This window comes from Macaca fascicularis, chromosome 11 (assembly GCF_037993035.2).
Source record: "Macaca fascicularis isolate 582-1 chromosome 11, T2T-MFA8v1.1".
In the NCBI taxonomy this organism is placed as follows: domain Eukaryota; kingdom Metazoa; phylum Chordata; class Mammalia; order Primates; family Cercopithecidae; genus Macaca; species Macaca fascicularis.
This window is the reverse complement of record NC_088385.1, coordinates 4,430,116-4,449,245: the sequence shown is the minus strand read 5'-3', so window position 1 is coordinate 4,449,245 and position 19,130 is coordinate 4,430,116. Positions and strand designations below refer to the sequence as shown.

At 49.6% G+C, this 19,130-nt stretch overlaps 1 protein-coding gene and 1 long non-coding RNA gene across 5 annotated transcripts in view; both read right to left on the bottom strand.

Annotated features, from left to right (window-relative positions):
* The window catches only part of PRMT8 (protein arginine methyltransferase 8), a 177,979-nt gene that overhangs the window by 25,826 nt on the left and 133,023 nt on the right, over nucleotides 1–19,130 (bottom strand). For 3 of the 4 annotated variants that reach the window (XM_065523583.1, XM_005569836.4, XM_074006109.1), the window contains exons 4-5: nucleotides 16,639–16,702; nucleotides 483–625 (exon numbers count right to left, since the gene is read on the bottom strand). In XM_065523583.1, coding sequence (XP_065379655.1) covers nucleotides 483–625; nucleotides 16,639–16,702 — 207 coding nt within the window. Of the gene's footprint in view, nucleotides 1–482; nucleotides 626–5,776; nucleotides 10,124–16,638; nucleotides 16,703–19,130 lie in introns of those variants that run through there. The other variant, XM_074006110.1, reaches the window with a different exon arrangement.
* LOC135966136 (uncharacterized) lies at nucleotides 1,429–5,770 on the bottom strand. The gene is made up of 2 exons (XR_010579247.1): nucleotides 5,277–5,770; nucleotides 1,429–5,071 (listed from the first exon to the last, which is right to left on the bottom strand). It is a non-coding gene; the product is annotated as an uncharacterized lncRNA (long non-coding RNA).

Below are 19,130 nucleotides of genomic sequence, written 5' to 3'. Positions count from 1 at the left end.
CGAGGGCTGGGACAGCAATGCTCAATTTTTATTTTGGAGCAAGGAGAATTTAAGGGACCTAAGTGGGGTCAATGGGACAAGTGAGGTGGGGTGAAGGTAAACCCAGTGAGGAGCAGTGAGAGATGTTATGACTTTGGCCTTGAGAAATCCAGATGACTAGCACACCTGGTTCTGGCAGCCATGCAAGTCCTAAGTACTTCTTGACCAAAACGGACCTTTAACTTGGGAGAATGAATGTCTATTATTGCAAAAGAGGCCGAGGTGAGACCCACAGAAGTCCACTCTGATGGTTACACATGCTGGACCCAAGACGACCATTCTAGTCCCTGATACAGATCTGCTCTAAAGAGAGGGGCCTGGGGCAGTGACCTCCTAGCCTTAGTCTTCTCTGAAGTCCTTGTATGCCCCCTAGGCTGCAGGCCTTGGGTAGAGCAGCAGGACAGCCAGCCGACCAATGCAGGGACAGCATGCAGGACACTTACCAGCCACTTGTCCCTGGCAAAGATCACCGTGTTGAGCATGGACTCATAGAACAGACAGTAGCCCATCCACTCGCTGATGATGATGTCCACCTTCTCCACAGGCAGCTCCACCTCTTCCACTTTACCCTTAAATATGGTGATGACTGGAAAATAAGAACCCCAGGGCCATGCTTTGCAAGGACCCCACCCAGGAACCACAGGCACCTCACTTCAGGGCCAGAGCTCCAGATTTCAGCCCTATTCCGATTCTACTTTTAGGATGTGACATAGCTCACCCTTCACCAAGCTAGTTTATACCAACATAATTGAAAACTACCTGCACGTTTTCCCTGTAAAATAAATCAAGCCATTACTATGTGCCTGGCATAGCGCTAAGCCTGTCACATGCACAGTATTACATCATCCTTCCAACAGCCTTGTGAGGTAAGCACATTACAGTTGACCCTTAACAACTCGGGTTTGAACTGCACAGGTTCACTCATACACAGATTTTTTTTTTTTTTTAATTTACACCAAGTGTGTCTACCTCCCCTTCCACCTCTTCCACCTTGGTCACCTCTGTCACTCCTGAGACAGCAAGGCCAGCCCTTCCTCTCCCTCCTCCTCAGCCTATTCCATGTGAAGGCAATGAGGACAGAGACCTTCATGCTGATCCACCTCCACTCAATGAGTAGTAAATATATTTCCTCTTCCTTAGGATTTTCCTAACAATTTTCTTTTCTCTGGCTTACTTTATGATAAGAATACAGTCTATAATACATATACCAGATATATGATAATTTTTTTTTTTTTTTTTGAGACGGAGTTTCACTCTTGTTTCCCAGGCTGGAGTATAATGGCAAGATCTTGACTCACCGCAACCTCCGCCTCCCAGGTTCAAGCGATTCTCCTGCCTCAGCCTCCCAAGTAGCTGGGATTATAGGCATGTGCCACCATGCCCGGCTAATTTTGTATTTTTAGTAGAGATGGGGTTTCATCATGTTGGCCAGGGTGGTCTCAAACTCCTGACCTCAGATGATCCACCTGCCTTGGCCTCCCAAAGTGCTGGGATTACAGGGATGAGCCACCACACCCAGCCAATATGTGTTAACTGACTATGTTATCAGCAAGACTGCTGGTCAACACTAGGCTGATAGTAGCTTAGTTTTGTGGGAGTCAAAAATTACGCTTGGATTTTCAACTGTATGGGGGATTGGCACCCCTAACCCCTGTGGTGTTCAGGGTCAACTGTTACTTTTGTTTACAATTAAGGAAACTGAGGCTTAGAGAGGTTGAGTAGCAGTAGTGGAAACAGAGCCCAGATCTGATAAGACATGACTCTAAAACTCTTCTCAAGGCCCCCACCCTATGTTAGGTTACCGTGACCATTCAAACCCAAAGAAAGCATAGATGCCTCCTCTATTGCTTTTGCATCTGTTCACAGCCAGGCTCAGTACCAAATGGGTGCCCTTCTAGTGTTTGTGAGGGAGACAATTGATATTTTGATGAGAGCATGGGTTCTGCAGTCAGGGAAACCTAGGTTTAAGAGCCAGACCTTCTCACCATTAGCTGTATGACTTTAGACAAGTTACTTGACCTAACTAAACTCCAATTCCCAAGTGAAGAACCAGGAAAGGCAATATCTATTAGAGAGTGATTGTATTGATTAAATGAAATAACACATGTGGAGTGCCAGGCCCACAGCTGAAGCTCAACAGAAGGTGGAGATCATCTGACATATTCCTGCTTGTTGATCCACAGATGGAGAGGGGAAGCAGATAGGGTCAGGGTCAAAGCCCCTGTCCCCATGGCTTCTGCTTATGAATTATCTCCAAGAGCTTCAGTTTCCTCTGTGGGAGGAGACACTTTTAGGTGAGTTTTTGATCAACTGACATAAACATATACAAAATTTTGAGGTCCCTTTTTATATTTGTTGCTGTAAAGATCTGAGCAAGCTAGTTTCGAGACCATGGTGAAATTGGCGGGCCGATGTACTGGTCAGCTTGTTCTTCCTGAACTTTTCCTTTGACAGGTTACATATATTCATGCTCTGAAACTCTCATTCTGCAATATCCTCTGAAAAAAAACCTCATGCCATGCCCGAGCTTTGCTGGGAAAAATGAACAATGGCCTGTACTTAGTAGTAGAAATCAAAAGAACCACATCTGCCTAGAATCTGAGTTTCATGAAAATTAATTTGGACTGCAGGCTCCTGGATGGCAAAGGGCACACCGTTTGCTGGCTTTACTTAGTGTCTTCACAGTGAATAATGCAGGTGATGGAGTGTCCATTAGCAGCTTCTGATGACAGTTTACTCTCCACTATGTGGTATTTAATCAAGCTTTAATCAGATACAGCCTGTTCTACAAGGAGTAAGGTACTTTGTACACGTGCATTGACCCTGATCACTCTACAGTGAGGCTCAGGCTTGTGTGGCCCTCCTGATGGTTACTACTCATCAGCCCCTACCATTAAAAAGTAGAAACAGGAAGATCTATTCTCCAAAAGGTCTGGAGGGACTGGGAGGGGTAGGTGTCGAAGTTTCTCTGGGCCTCAGAGACCCCAGAGCAGGAGCTCACCTGAGAGCAGGGCCCAGGTTGCACTAAGAAAATTCAGAGGGGGGCAAAGTAAAGGATTTTTAAACATGCAAACATTGTGCCTAATTTACTTCCTATTTTGAAAGAGAACTGACAAATATATGCATGACTCACCTGCCGAATCATTTGCACGCAAAGCCTGGCTTGTCTTAGTTTTGTAAACTTAAAAATTGTCTTTAATGGCCTCCCTTATTTTTTTTTTCTTTGTACATTTCTTGAAGGTTCCTCCCTAATGTCTGCCTGTGTCTGTGTGGCTATGGGTCAGGTCCTCCTCCTGCATTTATATCATGACCTCCCTGCAGCCCCGGAAGATGTTTTCTCCTGCCTCTGGGGCCTCATGACCTCCACCCTGAGTGTTTAGAACAAGGCTCCACCCTTGACAGGTTTTTAGGACAGGACTCCATTAGGAGCTGCAGGAAACAGACAGGCAGTAATCCATTATCTAGTCTAACAACAGGTACGTGTGAAATATTCCTCGGGTGTCCCCCAAAGACAGTTACTGCTGCTGCTGTTCTCTGTGTTAGCCCTCTTATCCATTAGTTGCTGTATCCTCATCAATATGGATTACAAGAGATTATTGATAGATGGACAGATGATATACATAGATGATATAGAAGACAGATGGATGATAGATAGATACAGTAGTCACAGAATAGCAAAAATCACAATCTCTGCTTGCAAAAAGGAAGAATCAGTTAACCCTATAAAATGCTCAACAGTCTGGACTTCTGTTCTCTTAGCATCACCCTTCTACATCTATTCAAGTGCAAACATTTCTCAGTGTCGACATGGCCCCACAGTTGCCTTGGTGAGGAGATGAGCCCTTTGTCAAAGGAAAAGGAGACATCTCCCTTCAATCCAGTGCTGGACTGGCTTTCAGACTCCAATTATTCCCTTTCGCCGGTGCTTTTGTGCTCAACCTGCACAACTTTATCCTGGAATCCTAAAAGACAGCAACTTATGCTCTTGTTCCAGCTGACAGCTAATCTCGATCAACTATCTCCTCTCTTTTATTTTCCTCGTTAGGAAAATAAAAAAGAAGGGAGGTTGAATCTGAAATTCTTTGCAGTGTCAGAAAGCTGTGGTTCTTCAAATATGTACTGAACACTTGCTCTGTGTCAGGCATTCTGCAAGATTCAGTGGTGGAGACAGCTGGCATCAATAAAAAGATGGTGCCCGCGAGTTCCAGTGTGACTGTCATTTTCAACACTTCCTGGGTCCTTTTATTTTTATTTTTAAGAGGTCACATTGTTTCTGTGCAGCCAAATACAACTGTCCAGCTGAATCACCATGGATATTCTTCCTGTAGTCTGTAGTCACCACCAGCAACCACTTAAACTTCCAAATGCAATTTCCAAATCTACAAAATGCTACCTCTCATGTTGGGGCTTATGCCAGCTCACTAGGGGCTATTGGCCAACATAGGGCATTAGGCTGGCTCAAGGAACTGTGTGGGCACACACAGCAGCAGTCCTCCCTTCTCCTCCATGCAAAGGATGTTCAAGGGAGTCTAAGCTATTGATATTAAGATTCTGAGCAGCCATAGGCTGCAGAGCTCCATGCCCAATCTGGACCCCACGTCACTCAAACTGCCTCAGCTCAAGGTTGCATTGCTGTCACTGTCCGGATCCATGTTTTTATTCCATAAAGATGATGGAAAGTTCGTTCAACGAACCGTGACAGGACCCTGGCTGGTAAATTTTAGAATGATTAATCATAACTAAATGCACAACGGGGAGCAATCGACTCTAAATTGGGAAAATTTCCCCTGGAGCTTCAAGTTTGCAAATTAGACATCCAGGATTTTAAAAAATGGTTTTGAGTGGAATTTTTTTTTTTCTTTGTGGTGTGAGTGGTTCTTACAGAAATCTAGTTATTCTCATTAATGGTCATTTTTGTTTTTAAACAAATCAGGCCAGCTCAACCTCATTTGAGCCTCCAGCGCGTCCATCAGGGTCAGCTGGTGCCCGTAGGATCTGCAGTGAGTGATCATTTTTAGGGTCCTCACAGATCCTGTCCCACAGAAGGGGAGGAAAGAGGGTCATATGCGTGGGAACAGGGAACACATTATGAGCCTGTGAAGCCCCCTGAACCCTCCGCCAGCCCCACTGCAGCAAAGCCCCTTGCTCACCCTCCCCACTCCCTTGGTCCTAGCTCACACACCTATTTTGGTGACACCCACGCTGGCTGCCTTGCACCTGCGGAGGGCCCGGCTCACCTCCAGCGTATGCACTCCTTCTCTTCGTTGTCTATTTTAGCTTCCTATTTCCAGGATATAGTGGAGCACTTGACTCCTCACAAACAGTCAAAGTCATTACTGAATGAACGGATGGATGAATGAGCAATTAAAAAAAAAAAAGGGCATCGGGTTAAGAGACAAAAGATATTCAAACTAGTCCTAATTGTGACAGTAAAAAATTACTAGCATTTGAATAGCAGCTTGCAGAGTGATTTTCCGTGTGTTACTTCAGTAATCCTCCTAGGAACTTGTGTGTTTGGTTTCGTTATTCTTTGAGCCTAAGGAGAGAACTGGAGTTTAGAGAAGTCAGGTTGAACCTAGGCCTGTTGCGCACGTTTGTGCCTCCCCGTGGTTCCTTTCCTCACCCGGCGAATGGGTGACCATCTGACCTCCCTACCGCCTGGGATTCTTATGGACACGGAGCAACTCCTTGGGATGTTGAGAGAAAAGAAGTCAGAGAAGGCAAAGGACTGACCTACCCTTCTCCTGCAGCTGGTCAGGTTCGTTGGCAGGCTGAGGGGAGATCCAGCCATGGAGAGCAGCCACGGTGGGGCCAGATCCCATCAATCTCCCTTGATGTCAGCCCCTGCCTTGCCCCACTGCCCTCTCCTTCTCCGGGACCCAGGTGCATGGATAAACCTCTCTCATGAGGTCAGAACCTGCCCATTCTGGAGCCCATGGTGATGGGAAAAAGGATGTCCGTATCTCTACCCTCAATGTCTAGTGGGATTGGGACTATGTCCCACAGCAAACTGACCCTGTTGCCGGAGGGACGTGAGGGAGCCTTGGGTGTCATGGAGCCTCAATGTGGTCGCTTCCACAATATAGTACTCCTCTCCTTGCCCAAATCCCCCATTCACCCACGAACATGGGACTCGAGGATCTGCCTTGTGCCCACTGTGTCATCTGCCTGGCTTCATGTTCTAGCCTGCTCTGGCTCCCTCGAGGTCTCAGGGCTCAGTGTGCTTGGCTGGAGCTCTAAAGCCATGCTAGCTTTGCCAGAGCCATTCCCTAGCCAGAGACCCTGCCTGGTTTCTCTCCTCTCTTAGGCAGTGGCTGGAGTACTCAGTTAATCAGAACAATACCAGGACTCCTCCCACCCCAAATCATCGCCCACCACTTAGAACAACACCTGTGGTCCAGCCTGGCAGATACCCGACACCGTGGCCACAGGCAGATGATCATGTGGGCTTGGCCGAAGGGAAGCAGGGGTTATCAAGAATGCACTGGTACTAGGTGAAGTGGGTGACGTCCACGGGAATGTAAAGGGCAACCAAAGCTTCCCCAGGGCTCAGGTATCACTCTCTCCCTGCAGGAGAAGCTTCCATGGGACAGAAAGTATCTCCCACCTGAGGGAATGTGTACAGGTGGGTAAAACACTCTTCCTACTGCTCTCAGCATGGCCCTGTCTTCACCTTTAGGTCTCCAGAAGGGAAAACAAAACAGCTCTGGTTTGTAGCACCTGCCCATGTCCGTGGTGTAAATACTTCCACTACAGCCGATTTTAAGCTAATGCCACCAATGATGCCATTCAAGGCAGAGTTGAGAAGAGATGAGTGCATGCACTCGGCTCTTGGCAGGCAGCACGTGACAGTAGCATGCCCCTGCGACCACCCAACTGGAAAAAGCACATCCCCATTTTCTCAATTACTCCATGCTGTTTTTTTCTAAGCACTTTCACAATTTGTGATTATGTCGTGATTTTGTTTGTTGGCTTGCCTTCACGTCTGTCTTCTCCCTGAGACTGTAAGCTTTATGAGAGCAAAGATTTTGTCTGTGCTAGTCACATCACAAACACAGGACCCAGTACGTGGCTCAATAATACTCAAAGGGATGAATACATGAAACTCACTTTGAAGATTAGTAATGGGTTGTTTCTTGAGCAGTTAGGGAAGGAAGTAGCAGTTGCCAGCCGTCACTAGTACAGGCTCATTAAAAATAATTATGTATGATTGGTCTCATTTCTTTTTTTGACATGGTTATTAGTCAAGTTAATAAACGAATAATCGTAACAACCACTAACATTTATCTGTTACTTAGTGCCTACCGGATGCTGTTGTGCTTTATACAGTGGTGTGCTGGTGATACTTAACAACTGGCTCTCCAGGAGGCAGAAGCCTGGTTTGTCGCCTTTGCTGACTTCTGTGGTATAAATACTTCCACCATGGCCAATGACTGCATCCATTCTGCAGATTTACTGAAACTTTCACAATCAGCTCTCAGGATCCCGTCAGGGGCTGGCTCCAGAGTGCCACAGTTTTACAAACAGCAACTAGGCAATCCCTACAGTGGCCCTGGGAGGTATGAACCACTATTCCCATCTCAGAGATGAGGAAACTAAGGCACATAAACTAAGTCATCCAAGAGCACAGTCTACTTCCGGCAGAGCTGGGTGTGAGTCAGAAAGTTTGACTCCAGAGCCTGTGCTTGCAGGATGTCACGTGGGACTTCACCAAGGACGTTGACAAGGCCCCATCACCATGGCATCCTAAGAGAGAAGATGACAAAGTACTGTGTGGATTCATGAGTTGGCCGCATGACTCTATTCCAAAGAGCTGGTTAAGAGCCTAGTGTAGAGCAGCCTACAGGAGCTTCCACCCTCACCACAGGACACCCATCACAAAGCCAACAGCAATGACTCCCGGGAGAGTGATCATCTGTAGGGCGTCTTAGTCATTTGTGATAGAAGACCAACTCTAACAACATGGTGTTGAATACGAATAAAAACATGTGACTCTCAGTGTGGATTGATTCAAAACATCCACCAACCAGATATAGGTTAGGAGGTATCACTTGGCAGCAGTATGTGGATAGACAACAGATTGTAGTTGATCTCCAGCTAGGAACAGTGTGACATGGTGTTTTCCACAACTGCTGGCAGGCAGAAACTGGAGCTGCATTGCCACAAGTGTAGCATCTGGGCCCCTCCCATGGACTGGCTGTGTTTATTTCTTAGCACAACCCTCTGCTGGTGAAAGAGATGCTAAAACATGGCCAGAGGAGAATGCTCCAACCACAGCCCTCCTGACCAAGAGGGGAAGGAACTGGGGATGTGTAGCAGTTGTGGAAATCCCACCAGGAGAATCATCCCAGGACTGGGTGGCTGCAAAGCACAGAGGATTACTGTCAGAGCACCGAACTTATTGTCACCTATATAAGGCTGGGAGTGTGTGGCCAAGAATCATCAAGGTGTAGGGCATTACACCTGAAATGACCTGTAGCTGACATTTGAGCACCTACTGTATATGAGGCCCTATATCAGGCACTTGACCTCCACAATCCCTAAGCCCCTCATAACCCTACAAGCTGTGCACTGATCTATCTCCTCTAAAGGGGCAAAAAGAGGCTCAGAAAGGGGAAGTGATTTGATAAAGTCCTCTCTACCATTAAGTTGCGGAGGCCCAGCTGTCCCTTGCCACTGCCTCGTGTCAGGCTACCTTAAAGTCTCTTCTAGCTAGGACACTGATGCTTTAGGTCATGCAAAAGTAGGAGAAGGACAAGGAAAAGGGCACGCTTTTTTCCTTGAATTTTCTAGGAAGTAAACGAGTTATACATTTTTTGTTTCTAGAGTTATACCGATGCAATCAACCTCTGAGCTCCTATGTCAACCTTCACAATGGATCTACCTTTTTCGGCATCTCGGCAGCCCACTGGTTTCCTCATCAGATGGAGAGGAAATAATAGTCGTTAGTGCTGAAGTCAAAGAGGAGTCACTGAAGCGTGCGTGTGGGCCACACGTGTGGAAGAAGCCATGTGAAGGCTGCGTGCCTGCTGCAGGTGGCTTCCTGTGGGTGTGTGTCTACATGTGAATAACTTCATCACGGGAGCCGTACGGAGGTGGAGAGGGAGAGAGGCTGATTGCTTCTGGGAAGCAGGTATTCTATGCCCCGTGTTGTTATTTATGTCTCTACACCTACGCTCCTGAGACCCACATGGCTGGCTGTTGCAGCATTTCAAAAGCATTTCCATGGAAGCATCCGTGCAGCCAAGCTGTCCTCCTCTGAGTACACACCCGCTGCTGCGAGCGGGTGCAGCAGCCAGGGCTCTGGGTGGCCTCGCTGGCTCCACCCACCTGTTGCAAACCCTGGGAGGAAGAAGTAAAGACCACTTGGCTCTCTGGAGGCCCCTGGACCTGGAGTTCCCTCCTCCCTGGAACAGGTGTGTTAAGGGAGGAATGGGCACGAGGGCAGCTATTCCCTTGGGGACAATGGTTTGCCCTCTTCAAGCCTTTGCCTCGGTAGCATAGAATCAAGTCTGAGCCATCAAAACCCAGAGGACGAACGATTCCACACTAAAGCCATGAGGTGGGGCTGAGCAAACCCAGGAAATGGTGGGGGTGTGGATGCCACCACGGGTCAGCATGGACCATGGCAGTCCGGCTCCCCAAGCAGAGGAGGGTGCCCAGGTGGGACGCTGCCCAGCAAGGGTGTCAGATCCCAGCACGGGGTGACAGACATCTGCCTGGGGCAGGAGGTGGTGACAATGGGAGATTGGTTACATTCAGGGGTATGTAAACGTATTATAAATGAGTAGTAAGCCAACATATTACCAATAATGAGAGTCTGGTTTTTCTGCCAGAGAAAGGAGTTAGAAATGTGGAAAGGGAGGATATGAGAGGAAACTCCATGGTACTGGTTAACACTGGAGTGAGTTAATCATGCGAGTTCCTACTTGATTGACAATATGTATAAATAGATACAGTAATCCAGACCATCCTGGCTCACACAGTGAAACCCCGTCTCTACTAAAAATACAAAAAATTAGCTGGGCATGGTGGCGGGCGCCTGTAGTGCCAGCTACTCGGGAGGCTGAGGCAGGAGAATGGCGTAAGCCCAGGAGGCGGAGCTTGCAGTGAGCCGAGATCGTGCCACTGCACTCCAGGCTGGGTGACAGAGCGAGACTCCGTCTATTAAAAAAAAAAAAGAAAAAAAAAAATAGATACAGTAATAAAGATTGTGTAAATGTGTCCACTCACACAGAGACACACACTCCCCAGCTTTCCCCAGTGAAACAGCCTGAGAGCATCAACATTCTAAAATCAATGAGCATCTAGCCCCCACCTTAGTTTCTAAATGCTGTGGTCCACTAATTGGAATCAGGCAGAAATGACTGATTCTAGAACAGAGGCGTGGAGGCACAAGACAAGCCTGGAATGTCTTGTGCTGGAAAGTAAGGAGGCTTGGGAAAAGGGAAAGAGGCATTTCAAAGGGACACAGAAGCCAGCTGGAAGGGCATCAGTGACGAAATCAGGGACAATTTGAGTATCGAAGCCAGTAGTGATAACAGCTGTAACCTATTAAATAAAATAGGAATCTATAGTGAAATGAATGGACAGATCAGTAGATGGATGAACGCTAGCTGGCTGGTTGGATGGATGGATGGATGGATGGACAGAAAGATAGCTAGATTAGATAGATCAGATAGGATAGATAGATAGATAGATAGATAGATAGATTAGATAGACAAGATACAGAGAGAGAGAGAGAGAGAGAGCTGGATTAGTTAGGTAGGCAAGTAGATAGGTAGGTAGATAGATAGATAGATAGATAGATAGATAGATAGATAATAGATAGATAGATAGATAGATAGATAGGCAGACAGACAGATAGATAGATAAGGTAGGTAGGCAGGCAGACAGACCAACAGACAGATGGATGGACTGACGGACAGATGGATAGATAGATAGATAGATAGATAGATAGATAGATAGATAGATAGATAGATAGATTAGATTAGATAGACAAGATAGAGAGAGATGGATTAGTTAGGTAGGTAAGTAGGTAAGTAGATAGATAGATAGATAGATAGATAGATAGATAGATAGATAGGCAGACAGACAGATAGATAGATAAGGTAGGTAGGCAGGCAGACAGACCAACAGACAGATGGATGGACTGACGGACAGATGGACGGATAGATAGATAGATAGATAGATAGATAGATAGATAGATAGATAGATTAGATAGACAAGATAGAGAGAGAGAGAGATGGATTAGTTAGGTAGGTAAGTAGGTAGGTAGGTAGGTAGGTAGATAGATAGATAGATAGATAGATAGATAGATAGATAGATAGATAGATAGACAGACAGATAGATAGGTAAGGTAGGTAGGCAGGCAGACAGACCAACAGACGGATGGACACTGACGGACAGATGGACGGACGGATAGATAGATAGATAGATAGATAGATAGATAGATAGATAGATAGATAGATAGATAGATGATAGATAGATAGATAGATGTTAGTTTGATGAGGAATGAAATATTTACATGGTGTCAAAGTACCTCCCCCAGAAAATCTTACTAATTACAAAGGGAAAAGAGCAGCTTTCCCATGCTGCCGCTGGCAGCAGACACTGCCTTCCCCAAGTGGTCTAAGTGATGCTATCTGTAACGAGACAAGCCGAAATTGCATGCAATGAGAACACAGCATCCTGTCTGTGATATTTCTACCCAAGATGCAGAACCTGAATTCAATCGTGAGGAAGCATCGCACAATCTCAAACTGGGGAACATCCTAAAAACACTGGCCTGTAGATCTTCCAGTGTGTCAAGACCATGAAAGTCAAGGAAAGTCTGAGTCGGCCAGCGTGAAGGGAACCAGTCACGACAACCAAATGCAACGTGTCATTCTGAACGAAATCCTCGTGCTACAGATGATGTCGCTGAGACAATTGACAAAACATGAAAAGGATCTGGGCATTAGGTAATGATGACGTGTTAATTTCCTGACGTTGATGGTTGCATGTGGCTGGTAGAAAATGTCCTTGATGGTTTGAAATGCACATTAATGTATTCAGGGATGACGGAGCATCACATCAACCACTCACTCTCAAAGGATTCCATAAAAAACCCAGCTGTATGTGCGCTTTTTCTGTACGTTGAGTATTTCAAAAGTTAAAATGAAGAAGGGAAAAGGGAGGAGAAGGGGAGGAGAAGGAAGGGGAGGAAAGGGAGAGCCCTATGGTGTGAGGCAGAGCAGGATGATGAGGGGGCTGTGTGGTTCCTTTCCCGGCAAGCAGGTCGGAGATGCCTTAGCTGGAGTTAGCCACCTCCCCTGCCGGCCCGCCCCACACTCTGCTATGAATGGCTGCAGGACAGTAGCCCCTGCAAGCCTGGGGAGGAGGGACACCAGGGAGGCTGTGTTTCCAGAGCCCCAGACACTTACTGGGGGTGGGCTGGCACTGAGAAGATGAAGAGTCAGAGGCTGGGTCAGAGGTCAGGAATTATGGCGCAGATGAAACCTGTGCAGAGGGAGGGGAATGGTCGAGGTGTTGTTTGGAAGCCCCTCAGGGTTCAGGGATGAGACTCAGGACCACTGAGAGGACATCTGATCCTGCTGTGCCCGCACACAGCCTCCCCTCCCAACACACTTTCAGGCTCAGCAGCACTCCTGGTACTTCTGCATCCACACAAACACACCTTAGCAAAGGGCACCGGAACAAAGCCCAGGCTCAGTCAGCCACCTCTCCTAGCCTCAGTTTCCACACCCGTTAGTGGGGAAAACCATTTGCCCTATTTCACAGGCTGGGGAGAAGGATGCCAGGCTGTGTCACCCTCACAGAGAAAGAATCGACCAGTTTTCTTTATCCATCTTTAGTAAGCAGATAGGGAGCCCAGGTCAGGCACTTCTCTGAGGAGGGCGCAGAATAGACTCAGCTCTGCTTGGTGAGCCAAGAGAGGCTGGACACCAAGCCAGAAGTCAAGGGGTCTGAGCAGCATTCCCCTACTTGGGCCTCAGGATCGCAGCTCCACTTGTGGCCACTACAGATGCTGCCCACCCATTGCCCCAGCCTTTGTCACAACCACCACTGCCCTTCCCTGCTTCCTTCCTGGCCCAGGTTAGATCCCACGGTCCATCACTGTTGTCAACTTCTGGCTCCCCCTCCCTCCGCTGCATGCTCCCAGCAAAGCCCTGATCCAGGCAACCTTCCTCTCCAACCGCACCCAAGCTCCTGAGAGTGGTAAGACAAAGATCACACAACGGAGGATGGGACACACTGCGCCTCTATGGTCATGCATCTCTACAGGCATCAGACGGCGTCGCAGCAGTCCTCACTCCCCCAGCCTGTCTGCTGCCCTCCCTCCTTCCCTCCCATTCCAGGACTCACTTCCCTTCACCTTCTGTCTTTTTGACATGCAACTGCCTCATTCTTCACTGTGCAAATGAAAGCAGCAAAACTGAGGCTTCCCGCCACTGGCACCTCCATCTGGACCCACACTCCCCACTTTCCCCCACTTCTACGGCTAAACTATCCCTACCGTAAGGCAAAGCCCGCCACTCCACCTCTGCAAGGCAAAGAACGCCCCACCACCTGTGCAAGGCAAAGACCACCCATCCACCTAGGCAGGGCAAAGGCCACCCCTCCACCTGTGCTCTGGAACCCACCCCTGACACACACACCTTTGCTGCTGAATTTACTTATTCCTGCATCTGCAATTTTTCTGTCCCTCTACTACACCAGTGAATCACATACACATTTTCATATCTCCTATTCTTAAAAAACAAACAAACAAACAAACAAAAAAACTTCTTCCCTTGATGCCACCTTCCTTTACAGCTACTATTCCATTTTTCTATTCCCATCGTTTCTGGTCCTTGCCTCACAGTCTCTCCTGAACCTACTCTGAATAGATTTCTCTGCCAGCCCCACATTGAGCCTGTGCTTGTTAAGAACACTGGTAACCTCCATGTGGCCAAAGTCAATGGTGGTCACTTCTCTGTTCTTACCAGAGCTGATCCCTCCACATTCCCTATAGTTGAGCTTGCCGCCTCCCTGGGCTTCATGGTCCTCCTCTCTCCTGAATGCCCTTCAACCTCACCAACTGCATCTTCTCTGCTTCTTTGCTGCCCTTCTCCCCTGCTTGACCTCTGAATGTTGCATTGCAGTGCCCTAGAGCCCCATCTTTGGTCCATTTCTTTCTTCTAGCTACACACCATCCCTAAGTGACCACATCCTGTGGCTTCAAATACTACCTATAGGTTGATGACGCCCAAGTGGAGGTCTCCTGGTCTGGCTCTTCCTGAAATTCTAGACTCACATATCCAAATCTGACTCAACGCATCTACCTGGATGTCCGATGGGCATCTCAGACCTAACGCATGCAAAAAGGAGCTCTTGATTTCCTTCTCACTCCTGCCACCCCTATGAGTACTTTGCCTCCATCCACCCACCATCCACCCAGTTGCCCAAGTCAAAAACAATCCTTGCTTCTCTCTTTTTTCTCATCCCCACACTCAATCCATCTTCAGGTCCTGTGCCTCCATCTCCCAGCATATTCCACAGGGGTCACTTCTCTTCATCTCCACTGCCGCCCCAGTCCCTGCTGCAGCCCCTCTCACTGGAGCACTGCAATAGCTTCTTCCCTTCTGTCTGCTCACACTCTTCCTGCTTGCAACGTATTCCAATCCACCCTCCATAGAGAAGCCACCTCCCTTGCTTGAAATCCTCCAACAGACTGCAGCACCTGGAGCATAAAATCTAACCTTGTTTTCCTGGTTACAAATCCTATGTGATCTGGTCCCCTCCTCCCTCTCTGATCCCTGTGTTTCCATGCTCTGGTCACGTGGCATGATCTTCTTTGTGTTTCTGGGGCATGCCAAGCTCAGTCCATGCCGGAGGCCTTTGTACTGGCTCTGTAACTTCTGTCGGAGATTCTCTTACCCTCACCTTTGTCAGCCTGGCTCCTGCCTGTCATTCAGATCTGAGCTTCACTGTGACCTGCTCAGAGAGCAGCTAACCTAACGCAACCATGGGGTCTCTCTCCATTCTGTCAGCTGACTTTGTGATCTGCAAAGCACTTATCACCACCTGATATTTTTCTTTGAGTGTCTGCTTCTTTATTTTTTATCTGTAACCCCTGCCCCTAAATGGAATGTGGATTCCATGAGGTCAGGGACTTTACCTGTCTGGTTCCCTGCTCTGTCCCCACAACCTGGTTCATGGTGGTTTGCAGAGAAGTTTGTTGAGTCAGTAAGGCTCCTGCCTTTGCAAAGAGTCTGCAGCAAGTGGGTCAAGCACCAGACAGGACAGGTGGCAGGGCTGAAGCCACACGGACACAGGTTTGTAGTGGTGTGTGCAGGCAGGTACCACCTGGGCCTGGGGACTCAGGTCAGACCCAGAGGGGTGACAGGGCAGCAGGCACCCTCTAGGAGGGCAGAGGAATTCTGGCAGATCAGCAGGGAGCATGGCAAGGGCTGCATCCATAGGGCAGAGGGTCACACAGCACAGACAGGGGAGGCTGAGCTGACTCCTCGGTGCCTGGGATTTAACAAAGCCCACCTGCCGGACCTCCCTGCCCAGGCTCCCTCAGGAGGGACACTGAAATCAGATTCCTTCTCAACCTCGCCTCTTTTTCCCCTGCCCCAGACCCCTCAAGGGAACGTCCTTCCCTCCCAGCTCCAGCCTTCCCACCTTTCGGAACTCTGCAGTGAGCTCTGTCTTTTGGAGCTGACCCTTTGCAAGTCCTCTGCTGCAGGCGGCCTCTGTCCCACTGCTCTTGCCAGCCCTGTCTGGCTCCAGCTGTCTCTCTGAATTGCAACTTTCTGTCTACCAGTTCCTCTCGCGGCCTCACTGCAGCCCCAGCGCAGTAGGACAGGATGCCCACACAGAGCTGGTACCCTGTCTGCCTTTCCGATGCTCTCCCCAGCACTGAGTACAGGGCCGGGGACTGCTTCTAATCCTGCTGTCAGATGCAAGCTCCAAGGACGTCTCCTGATCAGGGACCCTTGCGGGTCTGTTTCCAAGATGGGCTCCAGAGAGGAGGGGCTGGGAAATGTCGCTGTCCATGGGAAAGGTGGGAGGGGAGGAAGGGAAGGGACACCCCTCTGTATAATCAGACTCCAGCTGAAGAAGGGCCTACTCCCAAAAGCAGCCTCATTCCCAAAAAAGCCCGGCAGTAACAGGGCTTGTGGGCAGTGGAGGACCACATCCTGGGGTCTGCCAGGATGCCCCTGGGCAGATGGCAGGGAAAGATTGGGCTGGGGCTCATGGAGAGGGAAGAGGAGAAAGAGGAGGAGGAGGAGGAGGAATGTGGCCATTTTGCAGAACGCAATAGGTTGCCCACAGCTGGGGACAAGCAAAGAGTATGGCAACTCAGGATTTAGCCACAAGCAGGACTTGCCAAAAACTGCGAGGAGACGGCTACGATCCTTAACTTGCCTAGTGGGGGTGGGAACATCAGCACCCATGGCCACAATCCTGCTGGCAGGGGCCTCAGCTGGGTGCACCACCTCCCCAAGTCCAAGTGCTCTGTGCTCCTCCCGCTGTGCCATCCCAACAAGCAAGTGTGAGCCTCCCGTCCCCTCCACCCAGGAGAAAATACTCAGAGGTAGGTCTTACTGTTGTCCAGGTGGTTGGCCTTAATGATCTTCTCTGAGTAGTCAGAAATACTGGAGCATTCGATCTGGAAAGGGCACAGGACAAAGGAGCAAGGCGTCAAAAAAAAAAAAAAATCACAGCAACACCGATGCAATGGATAGAGACACTGAGTCCCAGACAGGGGTGGTGACTTGCCCACGGCTGCATCACAACTTTGCGGCAGATTGAAAACCGAAATGCAGCCCTCCCACCTCCAGGCCAGCGACTTTCCATGAAATTGGGCTGCCTTTGCGAAAAGCCTGAGATCCAGCCGCCCCCTGTGATGGAGGGATTGATCTCTGTGCTGGAGACACAGAAGGGGCTGGCAGACCTCATGCTCCTGGCCAGCAGAGAATGGCAGGAGGCAGCACGTCCTCACTCTGTGGGGGACCTAGGTAGGCAGATCCAAGCCAGAGTGGCGACCCTCCCTCGACATGATCCTCCCCACCGCAGCCCAGCCCTTCCAGGGTAAACGAGCCGCGTGCCAGGATGGGACCATCTGGAAAAAGCCAGGTCAGGACCTCACGGCTGGTTTAAGATCTTTCTCTTCCCCTCCCACCCCCCACATTAGCTCTCGCCGCTTCATCTTTGAAAGAAATTATTCCTTTTAATCCAGACGTCTTTCCAGGCTCTCCAGACCTCCTAAGCAAAGGGCCAAGGTACTTGAGAGATGAGTGGACCTTCCCTGAGAGCAGGCCCTCGTGGGAATGGTTGGAAGCCAAGCTCCAGCCCAGGGTTAGCATCTCAGGCACACTGCCAGGGGTTCTGGACACGGAGGGGCAGCTGCCGAGAGCCGTCCTCACCTCCGGAGCTGGCCCTCTTACGGAGGCTGGCCTGTGCTGAGGTCCTGGGCTCTACTCACCTCCACACCTGGGGGCCCCTCAGACTACCCCCGGGCCTCGGGCAGGGACCATTCCCTTGAGAAGTACTCGCAAAGGGGCACTGAGGGAGTTTCTGACGCCTCTGGCCACGCCTTGAGGAAGGGTGAGGGCACCTACGGGGTCAGAAGGGGTCACTTGGTTAGAGCTGCATCCAAGGAGCCGACTCCGGCCAAGCTGCAGGACCCAGGAGAACCAGCCCTTTCCCGGGCTGCCAGGTCCCGGGCCTTCAGGCCGCACTGTCTGTGGGGGTGGGATTCCCTCCTCTTCTTCTCCCCCTCTGGCCATGTCATCATCTGATTTGCAAGAGGTGACCGCGTTGAGTGATGAGGAGCATGAGACCTGGAGCCGGCAGCCCGGATTTATGCCTGGCCTCTGCCCTTCCTAACTTCGCCTCAGTGTCCTCCCGAGAGAAGCCGAAGCCCCCGATGCATACGAGTGTGTGAGGGTGAACGCAGCCGAAGCTTGCTCAACCCTCAGAGTGCGGGGTGGAGTCCTTCCCGCCTTGTTTTCCTTTCTTCCATCTTCTCCTCTTCCATTTCTTCCCTCTTCTGTCTTTACCACCTCTCTTCACTTTCCTGATTTTTTTTTTTTTTTTTTTTTTGAGACAAAGTCTCGCTTTGCTGCCCAGGCTGGAGTGCAATGACGCGATCTGGACTCACTGCAACCTCCGCCTCCTGGGTTCAAGCAATTCTCCAGTCTCAGTCTCCCAAGTAGCTGGAATTACAGGCGCCTGCCACCATGCCCGGCTAATTTTTGTATTTTTAGTAGAGACAGGGTTTCGCCATGTTGGCCAGGCTGGTCTTGAACTCCTGACCTCAGGTGATCCGCCCACCTCTGCTGATTCTTTTCTTTTGTGCTTTCTACTTTGTCTTCTTTCTGCTTTTCCAGGCCCCTCTCCCATTTCTCTAGCTTTTCTCTGCACCTTTCTCTCTCTCTCTCTCTCTCCTCTCCATTGCTCTTGTCACATCTGTCTCTTTCTCTGTGCCCGTCTCCACTCTGGGACGATGGTCTTCCTCCCTCCCTCTCTCTCTGTCTCTCTCTCCCGCCATCTCATCTCCCCACTGGAGGACAGCAGTGGGTGGAAGGGGGTCTGGAACAGGAGAAACTGCGAAATGAGCCATCCGGAAAGGAGCCCAGCTAAATGTGGTGGAGCCATTTATAAAAGAGCTGTTAGAGAAAAGGGCGGGAGGCAGACAGATCGCGCCAAGTCACCGCAGCTGGAAGGCGCCAAGTGGGAGCCTCCTTCTGACAGCTCCTTGGCTGGAGCCCCCGGATGACTCAGGCGCCAGGGACACCATGCTCAGCCCTGTCCCCCACCAAGGCCGGCGCTGAGACGGGGCCTCCGTGCTGGGAAAGAAAGCACGTGGGGGTCACCAGAGGCCTCAAGTCCAGCTCTGATGCCCTGTGACCTCACTAAGACCCTTGCCCGAGGTCTCCATCCTGGAGAACCAGCAATTATACCAGTGTTGATGACATGACCTGCAGCATCCGGGTGGGCCCCTGCCCTCAGCAAGCACCTTGGCTGAGAACATCACAGCTTTTCCTGGTCAAAGTTGCACCGGAGGCAGCTTGAGGGCGGCCCAAGCTTCCAGA